The sequence below is a fragment of the Patella vulgata genome, chromosome 4 (genome assembly GCF_932274485.2).
Source record: "Patella vulgata chromosome 4, xgPatVulg1.2, whole genome shotgun sequence".
NCBI lineage: Eukaryota > Metazoa > Mollusca > Gastropoda > Patellidae > Patella > Patella vulgata.
Window position 1 is genome coordinate 52,301,555 of NC_065882.2, and position 12,990 is coordinate 52,314,544.

A 12,990-nucleotide genomic window follows, 5' to 3' on the forward strand; every position below is an offset into this window, starting at 1 on the left:
ATTTCCATAGGAAGAGTGTCCAACTGAACAGTTGAAATTTAAATAGAAAACAAGAGCATCGCTAATGCTGCAATATACGTCCACATTCCACCTTTGATTGATATGGTACTTTTTAAAATGAAGAGAATGAAATATGAAATGGCTGTATTATGTTCAGAGGCAAAGAAGACTAGGCATCAAGTTTGTTTTGCCAAATTTACAGACAAAATACTAACAATAAAGTGGGTGTGACACTGCCCCAGGAGGTCGGGGCAAGCATCAAAATAAATAGTTGCTGTCTTTATGGTATAAGGAATAAATATGCAAAGTTCCCAGAATTGCAGCCTGTAGACGATAAATACAAAAACTGGGCGTGGCTCTGCCCATGGGGGTTGGATATGGAAACAATATATATAGGTACCATCCTGTTATTGAAATGACAACATCAATAGTTGCCGTCCTTAGGGTATAAGGAATAAAATATACCAAGTTCCAAGATAATCCATTCAGAACTGTGGCCTTTGAGCGTTAAAGGCAAAATCTATAGTTGATGCCCTTAGGCTATAAGGAATACATATGCCAAGTACCAAGTTGATCCATTCAGAATTCCGGCCTGTAAACGATAAACATAAAAATTGGGCGTGGCTCTGCGCCTGGGGGTCGTGACATGCAGTTGTCGTCCTTAGGCTATAAGGAATACATATCCCAAGTTCAAAGACAATCCATTAAGAATCGTGGCCTGTAGGCAACTCACAGAGACACAAAGAAAAAATGGGTGTGGCTCTGCCCCTGGGAAAAGGGAAAAGGAATAGGTATGCAAAGTTTCAAAAGGAAATATTAAGAATCGTGACCTGTAGGCGATACAAAAGGCACACAAATTCTGGGCGTGGCTCTGTCCCAGGGGGTCTGGCATGCACCAAAAATAATAGAGGTCAGCCTTACGGTATAAGGAATAAGTATAAGAAAGTTTTCAAGATGATCGATTAAGCATTGCAGGCTGTAAGTGACATACAGACACACAAAAACAAAATGGGCGTGGCTCTGTCGCTGGGGGCTGGGCATTCACCACAAACAATAGGGATGTTCCTTAGGATAAAAGGAGTAAGTATGCAAAGTTTCAAGGTGATACATTAAGAAATGTGGTCTGTAGATGACAAACAATGAATACAAAAAATGGGGGTGGCACTGCCACTGGGGGTAGGGCATGCACCAAAAACAATAGGGATCATCGTTAGGGTATAAGAAATTCATATGAAATTTTTTCAAGACAATCGATTAAGAATTGTGGCCTGTAGGCGACACACAGACACACAAAGAAAATGGGCGTGGCTCTGCCCCTGGGGCTTGGGCATGCACCCCAAACGATAGGGATGTTCCTTAGGGTACAAAGAATGTGTATGCAAAGTTTCGAGATTATTAGTTAAGAAATGTGGCCTGTAGACGACAAACAAACAAATACTAGAAATGGGCGTGGCTCTGCCCCGGGGGGTCGGGCATGCACCAAAAACAATAGGGATCTTCCTTGGGGTATAAGGAATAAGTATACCAAGTTTGAAGAAAATCCATGAAGAATTGCGCCCTGTAGGCGAACCACAGACACACACACACACACACACACACACACACATACATACATACACACACACACACACACAGACAGGGGCGACGGCATAATACGTTCACATTATGAATGTGGACGTATAAAAATAACTGCGATTGCATTGTTTTTTTAAATTTTCATTGGATACTCTGTATTCACAAGATTTCATAAGTTTGAAAATAAAAGCAGACTGTCCTGAAAGTGACGATTGGGTTGTAACGTCTCGCCAACACAACATTTCTGTCATGTTGATACACACATTGTACAATATCAGGAAGTTTCAAATGCTAATGGTTCCTTTATGTGAAGGCCAACGTGATTTCTTCCCTATGGACGACGAGCTTGCCGTTTACTTGTCTTCACCGAAGGCGCTACACCTTGCAGGTATCACGCCCGATTTCGAATCTGGGACAGATATTGAAAATTACATCATCCCCGATAGGCATGATTATGATCAAATACTAATGAAACTGTCTGTCAGAGTGTAATGAGACCTATATATCTTCTTTTTATCGTTAAATGTACTATGTCGAATTCCACCTGCAAGAGATCGTGTGCATGGACTAACGGAGCGCACAGTATGTTCGTGTCATCTGGCGTCAAGGGGGCTTGGGGGACCGAATGGTATAACAATAAACAGCCCGTACTTTCAGCTTTCGTTTTCTGGTTATATTATTGCCACACATTTTCTTTTATAACATTACATTACAATAGTGATTGCAATAATATTACATATATGACGATCTGCAACTCACAATTGCTGTTTCCTAAAACGGGTGGGGGGTGTCTAATGCGGACGGGATGGGGGGTCGGCTAACGCGTGCGTTCTAGATCATAAGATCTGTCACTGATCCATGCAAGTGCCGTGTTTTCGATTCCCCGGTTGACAGTACGCGGCAAGGAGTGGGGCTTCCTGTCCACACTCGTGGGTTTTCTCCGCGTCATCTGGTTCCTCTCACAGCAAGCGAATTATAGAAATAAAATTGAACCATATGTTAGTCTCGAAATGACCTAGTTTTTGTCGAGTGGACGTTAACAGACCCCCCCCCCTCTCTCCCTCTTTGGCGTCAACATTAAACTTTAAACTGAGTGTCGTACACTACTTTAATCCAAAATAGATTTAAACACAGTTCTACTAACATGTTTATATTTTGTTATATTTATTGCACGTCAAGGAGATCTTGCAAGTAAAAAGGCTTCAGATGAAGTAACGAGTTAAGAATGTGAATTATTTTTAATCCGTTAATACATTAATTTACCGTATCGTCTAAATCTGTAGGCTTCAGTTTTGAAAGCAGGGTATTCAGTGATACATCATAAACTTCCAGATATCTTTTAAATACATTTACGGAAGGAACCCCCTCATCATCACTGAACTGGCAAATGATATCAACAACTGAAACAACTGAAATAATTACAATTATAATATTTATAAAATAACAAACACAATATAAACATGACAAAAATGCAACCAGCGGCAGATTTTTGTTTATACACGAAAGTGGAACGGATGAAACTCAAAGAAATATTAGAACAGTTGGGATTTTACAGTGTTTACAAGATTTCGGCATGGCCAATACCTCTGTAGACAACTGATCTGGCTTGATTAGATTTTTCGTTAATTATATCTACTAATTATCAAATATTCCTAGAAAGTTAGCAGCAGAAACTCGACGATGCCATATACGGGCATGTTGAGGTGTGGGGCGCTTTCAATATTGATCAGAATTGAACTTTTAAGTTAGAAAATCGTATTTGTAGACCGAGCATTAATTAACGGTTGTAACGTGGGCCATGCACTGTTGCAAAATGAAATGAACCAATTGCAACATGTCCATTCGTATTAGAAAGTTAATCTACATATCTTACCATGAAAAATGTAACGAATGACACCCAGCATACACTGAGCAGTTTGTGGAATCGTCTGAAAACATTTTATAACATTAAACCAATTATTTTTTAACATGATACAACAATAGGTTTTTTTTTTAACTACAATCATTATTCACTATAAATCAGTGTACTACTACGACAAAGATTAATATTTGCAAATTACACATGAACACCTTTTATCTTTAACATGTTACTTAATGTTGTCTTGAGTTACATCATGTATAATTATACATAAAGGGAGGAGGAGTGTATATAGGAAATGAAATTAAGCAGCATAGATAATTTAGTATCTTGTCAATTTGTGACATATTAGGGTGTTACATTAAATAGATCAATTATGAATTACTTCCACGTTGTGTATACGGCCCGTGACACTAGGGTGACACTTATCTAGTCAGGACGTTCACGTTGTGCATATGATCAATTAACTCTGGAACACTTTTTACGTTAACTATGTTTTTATATCTTTATAATATCCATAATACAACGGGTATATACAGGAAACTACACACACAGCTATGACATTAAATATAAGCTAAGTTTAAGTTCTCTATCCCCAACTTGTGTTTACAAGCATAGATTACTACCACTAACGGAACCCCACAACATCGTATGGCTTTCCTACGACTTTAAGGGTCGTTCTAATCCGAGTGTTTTCTAAATGATGTCTGAATGGTGTATATTTCCCAGCCTCTCAACCGAGGAGGCTGTGGGTATGATGTTCCCCTGGGAACTCCGAATGATATCTTCTCTAGGATCTCTCAATGATGTCTGAAGGGAAAGTGAACCCCGCTCTTCTTATATAAAGAGGATACGTGCACGAGTCATGTATTGAGCCCCGGGAAATTGACTAGGTACTTCCTTTATCGGATTGGTCAGCTGCACAGACGCTACCCTGGATTTCAACACAGTATACTTATATGGGCACCCAGGAGGGTGGCTAACCACGTTTCTAACGCATGAGATTGCCATATTTGGATTAGCAGACTATGATGTCATTGCCCGATTTTAATCTACCAGTCATATCCTTGTTAACCTAGTTCTCGTTGTCATTGGTACTAGCTAACGACTTCAATGTATTAACCAGAGCATATTTTACAGAACTTAGGTGACCTCTACAGTATATAGACCCTATAGTATTACAAATTTCAGAAGAAAAAAAATCAATTCATTAATTAATAATTTACCTCTATATGGAAATTACACAGCCTGTCTCTTAACAGATATACTATATCGCCATCTAACACAATAGAGTTGAGCAAAAACTCATGTAATTTGCTATTAAACAGACGACCGTTCTCTGAGTTAAATGTTCCGGCTCTAAGTTGATCTTCAGCCTGTAGGAGAACATGTTCGATATTGTCCATTAGGCCGCGTCCTACTGAACTGTGCGATGTATGTCGAAGATACTGCTCCATAATATACTCCATGACAACGTTTGTAATACTCTTTTTTTAATTGACTTTTAAGTTTTGACGAAATTCATTCTGAAATATATATACATGAAATGAAACATACTTCCATTGCAGTTTTGTCGCATAATCTTATTGTTTGAGTCATTAAAGAGTCATTATGTTAGATTGTATAATGCTATAATATTTCAAAAGATAGCTTGCCTACCAGACAAATCTTATAATAGCGTTGCCGAAATTCAATCGTATTCTTCATTTCACTAATTTAAAGAAGCTAAATTTTTATTTCTTTGGAATCTAAAATGGACGAAAATGGGTCAAAGAGAACATATTAATGTAATATAAGTGTATGTAAACTGATTTACATTCGGTTTGTAATTTATAATCAATTTTGTTCATCGGAAGAAATGTTTGACAGTTTACTTACGGACTGCCATTTAGCCTCATTCGCCATAACAAATGAGACTCGAGCGCATGTGTCTTTAATATTTGATATCAACATCTTATTTTCCAGGTAAGATTACATCACTATTGAATGGAATGGACCAAGAAATCGTTTTTTTTTTTAAATTTTTGTAAAATTGACCTAGAGCTTCACGCAAGAAAGGGGCCGACGACATGCAAAATTAATATAATAATGGAAATTTATAACTTATTTCTGACAGAAGTTATGAATATGATTAAAGTTTCGACATAAAAATAGCCCCGAACCACACACCGATTCAATGGAAGTCGATAATGTAAAAAAGAAACAACCGACACACGAAGGTAACCCCTCCGTATCGATGGTCATATAGGCTAAAAGAAAAGTCAAGTCTAAACTAACTATTCTCCAAATTAGCACTGCTAGACAATAATTATGTATATATTGTTACGTATCAACGTGTGGTAAGTTAAACGAACAGACAAGAACAGGATAATCGATGTATCGGTCTCAAAATATTACACAACAAGGTTCCAAATATATACAAACTCTTCTAATATATACAAAATAAGAGTAATAATAACATAATATGTATAAACCCTAAAATAATGGGTATAATGAAAACGACATGAAACACGTCTTTACAGAACAAAGGAATTATCTCTACTGCCGCGAAGTTGATACATTCCGTATCAATTCCAGGAAAAGTATGGCAAAAGAAAGGGGGGTAATTATATAGGTCAAAACAACAATTTACGTCTAAACTCACAAAATACTTAAAAATAAATCCTATAAAAAATGGAATAGTAAAGTGTATAATAAAATAATACCTTTTAATAATATTATTTAATAAAATATTGAAAATAGCACATAAGTAGGTCAAACCATCGATATGATACATAACAATATACTAAACAGCAAAACCAACCCGTCAGGGAGGCACTTTAATCAAATCATTCTAGAAAACGACTTACTAAATGGATCAAAGCAATATTTTGTGAACAGTATGTTGACACATAGTGATTAATTCATCACAATTCCAAGATATTACGAGACAGTTTAGAGTTTGTACACAGTCTACATCAGTATCTGGTGTGGACCAGATGATTGATGAACGCCATTGGCACCCGGAACCACACTCTCAGAAAAGCCTGGCATAATCCATCGGCTTTGTTTGGTCTCGGTACAACGTTATGAAGTCTCCTCTGAATTTCATCCCAAAGATGTTTAATCGGGTTTAAGTCCGGACTAAGGGCTGTCCAGTGCATAACGTTGACACCGTTCTGCTGTAGAAAGTCCCGAGTAACTCTGGCGGTGTGGACACGGGCGTTGTTATGCTGGAAAACGTTGTTTCGATGACGTCCGAAATGTGGTATGACATGGAGTGTGAAAGCTTGGTCGATGTAGCGCACTGCTATGATGCCGCCTCCTCTCCCTGGTCCAAGATTTTGGAACACCACAGGACCCACTCTCTGGTTCAGTCTGATTCCACCCCAAACCATTATGCTCGGACCTCCCCATGAGTCTCGTTCCGTGACACATTGGTCAGAATAACGCTGGTCACGTCGGCGCCATATGTAATAATATTGCTAGAATTTTTGCTCTTGAAATAAGATGCCTTTATATTTCATTAATTAATATCTTTGGCAAGTTAGTAATTTCAAACATATTCACATATATAGTGTGCACTAAATCAACTTAGTCTGTAATTGACAGTTGACACATAAAAAAGAGTTATTTATCGAAAACATATGTCACTCATTTACCACCAGAATTACACGTGAGTGGAATATTCTAATTGCATCATTTGATTTAAAGTAACCAATCATTTTGTTAATTACACAAGTTCAGGGCCATGATCACGCTTTATAGTGCATGATATTCATTTACCTTTAAAAGAAACCGGGGAACCCTGTAAGTCAGACTTGCATTAGATTCCAGAGATCGAGGGTACATCTGAGTTCCTAGACAGCCGAGAGGCTGGATAGGGTAGAGAAATGGTTTTAACTAGTATTGTTATCTATTATGCTTGTATACCTGTATTCAGCTATATATATATAAAATGTAGAAGCAAACTGTCGCATTGTTATTCCTGGTAAGACAAACGTCTTAAGAAACTGAAAGAAGTAAATACACAACGCGAAGCAGAAGTAAAGACAGCTAGAGACAAATTCTAGACGATCACAAGGCTACAGAAATATGTAGTAAGAAAAGATGCATGGGTCGTACGTAGGATGTGGCGACCGGTTTCCCATAGACGCTCTCCACGTCAGACAGAAAGACTCATGGTGCTACATATTCTATTTGGTTGCCGTGACAATTTCGACCTTTAGGGTAAGCAGAAAATTTGGAAGAAGATTAGAAGAAAAGAGAGTATGCATCACACGTTGGATGTGGGGAGTTCTCCCGTAATATTTTCCACATCTAACCAGTGACTGCATAGCACTGCATAGTCTTACATATTCGATTTGATGCCGTAACGCAGTTTCGACCTTTGGGGTAAGAAGTCACTTTAGAAGAAGAATACATGTTTGAAGACGTTAAGAAGAAAAAAAGATCTGTACAATCCATCAACAGAGGAAAAAATCTGGTGGAAAAAAAGAAATCTTGTGGAGATATTCGAAAAATTGGGTAAATACATTTTGTTTGGAAAATTAAATGTGTTAAATTTGTTTAAAGACCAAATAATATTAATTTAAAGTTAAAATCTGATAAAAAAAACTAAATATTTAAAATTTAACTGTATAGAGAATAAATTACAGTCATTCATAAGTTTAGATTGATAGGTATATTGAACAATATAATATCACTGGTTAGGTGTGTATATTATCAGGTTAACATGACCTGTAGTAAATTTGAGTAAAATTAAAGTTAAAGAGAAAGTTTAGGGAGTAGGTTTTAAAAAAAAATGTTTTGATATAACTAAGGAATAATAAGGAAACGGAATAGGGAATAAAATAAGGAACTAATGTTGTCTCCGGATCGCAGTGAGAACGACGGCAGAGCTAGTTGGCCGTGGTTTTTACTGTGATTCGTTAATTTGTGTTTTTTGTTGTTTCGTATACTATATAATTTTAAGGCCCTTAGTCCAGGCCTTAGAGTTGTTGTAATTTGACTTTTGATTAAAAAGTTAGGTTATGTTGAAAATCCCATATGGTTCATCAAGGGATGTTGGTTATAGTTTTCCTGGAACAAAAAACTAAAATTATTGGCTCGTTAAATTGTGAGATTGTCACAAAGTCATTAATACGAGTTTTATAGGAGTTTAAAGTTAAGAATACGACACTTTTTAGAAAAGTGTAGGTATACGGTAAATTTTGTCAGTATATAATTTTATGTAATTAAATTTTTGCTTTAGAAACGTAATATTAACGTTTAATATATACTGCTAATTGCTTTAAGCTGTCGACATGTACGCACTGAACAGGAATGTGTAATTTGACATTAGGTCAGATTATTATAAACAATAGTATTCATACTGTGTTAATTTTTGATGTGTGTGTAAGTCACACTATGTGGGATATAGTAAATTACGTGTAATTAAAAGCTAGGTGTATATTCTGATGGTCATGATTATATAAATATGGACTGTGTTCTGATTGAATGGAGCGTACGGCCATTTTCTCTTAACATAGTCGTGGATAAATTAAATAAAATGGGCTTTAACGTCCTACTGTAGGATAAAATGGGATGTCATTCAGATAGTGGCCATATCTGTGTGTCATCCTGGCTAATGTAATAATAGAGGGAATGTTTATGTAATAGTGGTTAGTGTTTATAAAAAACGAAATACAAAATTGTAAATGATTAGGTCAAAAAGGTCACATTACTGACGGTGAAATATAAAATAACAGTGTAGGAATTCTAAAACAGAAACGGAAATTATAAAACATAAACGTAATTCTAAAATTGTCCATTACTCAGTTCAGGTCAAGAGGTCAAACTTAGTTTGAAAATTTCTAATTAAAGGGACACCTCAAAGTTTATTAATACTTAAATAAAGTTTAATTTTAATTACAGTAAGATTTGCTAATACGTTTTCGAAATAATATATTAATAATAATGTTAGACTAATAGCAACATAAAGTTTTAATAAAATAGTAATAGTTAGTTCTTGGTCTGATGGCAATGACATGTTTGATTGACGGATAAAATTGTACAAACCAATCATACTTAGAAGAAAAAAAGAAAGTTTCAACTTGATACTATGGTAGCTGAAACAGACCAATACACATCCAAGAAGAAGAAATGGTTTACCAGTTTACCAAATTGACATTTCCTGAGACAGAATTTAAAGTGAAACCTGAACTTTATAAATATTACGTGATGTGTTATAGTGTTTTGAAATTAGGACACTTGAAGATTTAAAAAAGACAATTTGTGTTTTCTGTGTTTAGGCTTAGTGAATTTTCATAGGATTTTACAGTGATGAACTTTTTGGAGAACTTTTGCATGCAACTTTTGATTTTTGATTATGTGTGTCTGTGTTTTCACAGTTTTGTTATATAGTATAGTATCATTGATATTTGCCTGTTGCCTGAATAATTATAGGGTTTAGCACATAGAAGTTTTTTAAGAGTCTCCTATCTGTTCATTTAGCATAAATTTTGCAAGTGGGGGAGGTGATATATGTTGATTTTCTAGATTTCTGCTACATTTATGAATAGTTATATAATTCTACAGATGTTGGTATGGTTATTGTAAAGGATTCAAGGGATCCTTTACCCAATACCGAGCAAAAAGTCTTAAAGGAAGGGACGAGTGTAATAATATTGCTAGAATATTTGCTCTTGAAATAAGATGCCTTTATATTTCATTAATTAATATCTTTAACAAGTTAGTAATTTCAAACATATTCACATATATAGTGTGCACTAAATCAACTTAGTCTGTAATTGACAGTTGACACATAAAAAAGAGTTATTTATCGAAAACATATGTCACTCATTTACCACCAGAATTACACGTGAGTGGAATATTCTAAAAGCATCATTTGATTTAAAGTAACCAATCATTTTGTTAATTACACAAGTTCAGGGCCATGATCACGCTTTATAGTGCATGATATTCATTTACCTTTAAAAGAAACCGGGGAACCCTGTAAGTCAGACTTGCATTAGATTCCAGAGATCGAGGGTACATCTGAGTTCCTAGACAGCCGAGAGGCTGGATAGGGTAGAGAAATGGTTTTAACTAGTATTGTTATCTATTATGCTTGTATACCTGTATTCAGCTATATATATATAAAATGTAGAAGCAAACTGTCGCATTGTTATTCCTGGTAAGACAAACGTCTTAAGAAACTGAAAGAAGTAAATACACAACGTGAAGCAGAAGTAAAGACAGCTAGAGACAAATTCTAGACGATCACAAGGCTACAGAAATATGTAGTAAGAAAAGATGCATGGGTCGTACGTAGGATGTGGCGACCGGTTTCCCCATAGACGCTCTCCACGTCAGACAGAAAGACTCATGGTGCTACACATATTCGGCTCCTGTCATCTGCAGTTGATACGCAATACCGACTCTTATCTTTGGACAGAACAGTTCTCCATTGCCTGTGAGACGTGCTGTCTCAGATGCCTGTGTTAAAGGATTCTGGACGTGCTGTCGCACATGGCGGTCTTCTCGCCTTGTGGTAACCCTTTGTCTACCAGTTCGGGGGCGATCATCCATGGTGTTGGTGGCCCGAACGAGTTGTTGAAGCTGAAGATGGTCCGAACATTGACCTGGATGGGATTGGCGAAAGCTTGGGCAATGTGGCCAGCGTCGAGTCTTCCAAGCGCCTGGTTTCTCTGAGCTGTCGCGATGCGTGGCATGCTGCTGACGTTGTATTGTGACTGATTCAACCAGGTATGGGGTGCATTTTATATGGCTGGTCCCTGTGAAAAGCACGTGCGGCATGAATTACATGAAAATCATGGAGGACACTTTACCATCTCAGAAGTCAGGTTGCGTTTTTGAGAACATTTCCTGATTTCAATTCTGTGTTTTGGAAGGTGCCTTATTGCTCAGGTAAAGTTGGAGATGTGGCCACAAATATACAATAAAAACATTTGGCAAGTTTTATGCAATGCGTCTATTCAGAGTAACATACCAACCTGACGTTTCTTTTGCTGCATAGTATATTATCTTAGGCCATTAAAATTCCAGTTCTTTATATTTATTTCATATTGTATATCAAATGATGTATATTACTTCCGTATCTATTCTGTCAAGAAACTAACGATTTACGTTGTCTATTTAAATAGGTTCCGCTCGAGCACATACACGAAGCTAGCTGACCGACATTTTAATTCCTAAATCGACGATTTTAGTCGCAAATATTAACTATGCTTGGAGAGTTTTTAAATTTTTAGGAGTATTTAATTGAAAATGAAAATGTTTATTTGGTTTTTATGAAAGGTGTTTATATGAAAGATGTAAACCGGATTATAACCATAATAAACGCATTAACAAATAGTACAATTTTGGAATATGGTAGACATTCATGGCATAGATCTATTCGCAAAATAGATAGTTCTAAGTGGGCAGAATGCAAAAAGAAAATTGATCTGCCACTTTCCTTTAGCTCACAACCTTTAAAATCGATGTATAGACATACATCGATTATCTTATGTCACCATTTACCAATTTTGTATTGTATTATATATTAGCGTATCGGTTAAAATACAATAACACTTTGTTTGTTATTTTATAATAATGTTAAATTGGTTAACGTCGACTATTTATAGACTTAAAATGATTAACTTATTTATTCGATATGCGGCGGCCATAATAACTGTAGTATATAACATGTAGAGTCCCAATGAAATGTGAGTATTACTGAGTGCGGTGTATCAAACACACGTCGATAATACAACTAAACGGTAAACACTGTGTGTTGGTTTTATTCGTCAGGTTTTCCACTGATAAGGCAGAATATGACCTACATTAAGTTACAACCAATATGCACTACGCCGTAATAAGGAAATATAACACAGTTTACGTACCATTAGAAAACTGTCATCACAGCTGTAGCCTTTTCTATGAAATGACTTTAAATTCAGTTAAACGGAAATAAGCCAATGGCAATCCGTTTACGCTGAACTGTTCTTAATACCAGGAATTGGTTCATTTGGTTAGAAATTCTTAGCGATACGAACAGTTCTACTTTCGCTTTCTGTTTATATTACGCATAGCCTCGATCTGACCAAATCGATTGCGATTAACAAAGACCACGCCTCGCATTACTTCATAAAAGCAATACACTCAGGGCATTTAAAGTGTTAAACAACTATAAGCAATAATCGGTATGTTGAGTTTCAAATTGGGTTCAGTCTACACAAGTAATGGTAACGTTATCGTTATCTATAGATATCTATCTTTAGATAACCGTAATCCGTATTTTAAGCTTTGTTTACAAACAACGAAGGTTTATTTAGTACACAAACGCAATTGCTGTGAATGAACACCTATCTTTATTACATGCGTAGTAAACCCATGACTGTTTTATGACATGGTTGTGTCAGTCCATTAAAGTAACGGTACGTTATTTGTAATTTATCGGAAAATATCAAATTTCTTACGGCTTAATCCGCTCTAATAATTGATTAATATCTAATTAACAAAACAAAATCAAAATATCAAAGCTAGATAATCTCTCGGATTAAGTACAGACCCACCAATTAGATTCGCGAACA

General features: G+C 36.1%; 1 protein-coding gene across 1 annotated transcript in view; it reads right to left on the bottom strand.

The window, feature by feature from the left end:
• Positions 1–12,428, bottom strand: part of LOC126818771 (uncharacterized) — a 68,560-nt gene extending 56,132 nt beyond the window's left edge. Inside the window, exons 1-4 of the mRNA XM_056100663.1 lie at positions 12,301–12,428; positions 4,660–4,959; positions 3,449–3,503; positions 2,839–2,984 (exon numbers count right to left, since the gene is read on the bottom strand). Coding sequence (XP_055956638.1) covers positions 2,839–2,984; positions 3,449–3,503; positions 4,660–4,902 — 444 coding nt within the window. The 5' untranslated portion in view covers positions 4,903–4,959; positions 12,301–12,428. The remainder of the gene's footprint in view (positions 1–2,838; positions 2,985–3,448; positions 3,504–4,659; positions 4,960–12,300) is intronic.
• Between the last annotated feature and the right edge of the window lie 562 nt (positions 12,429–12,990).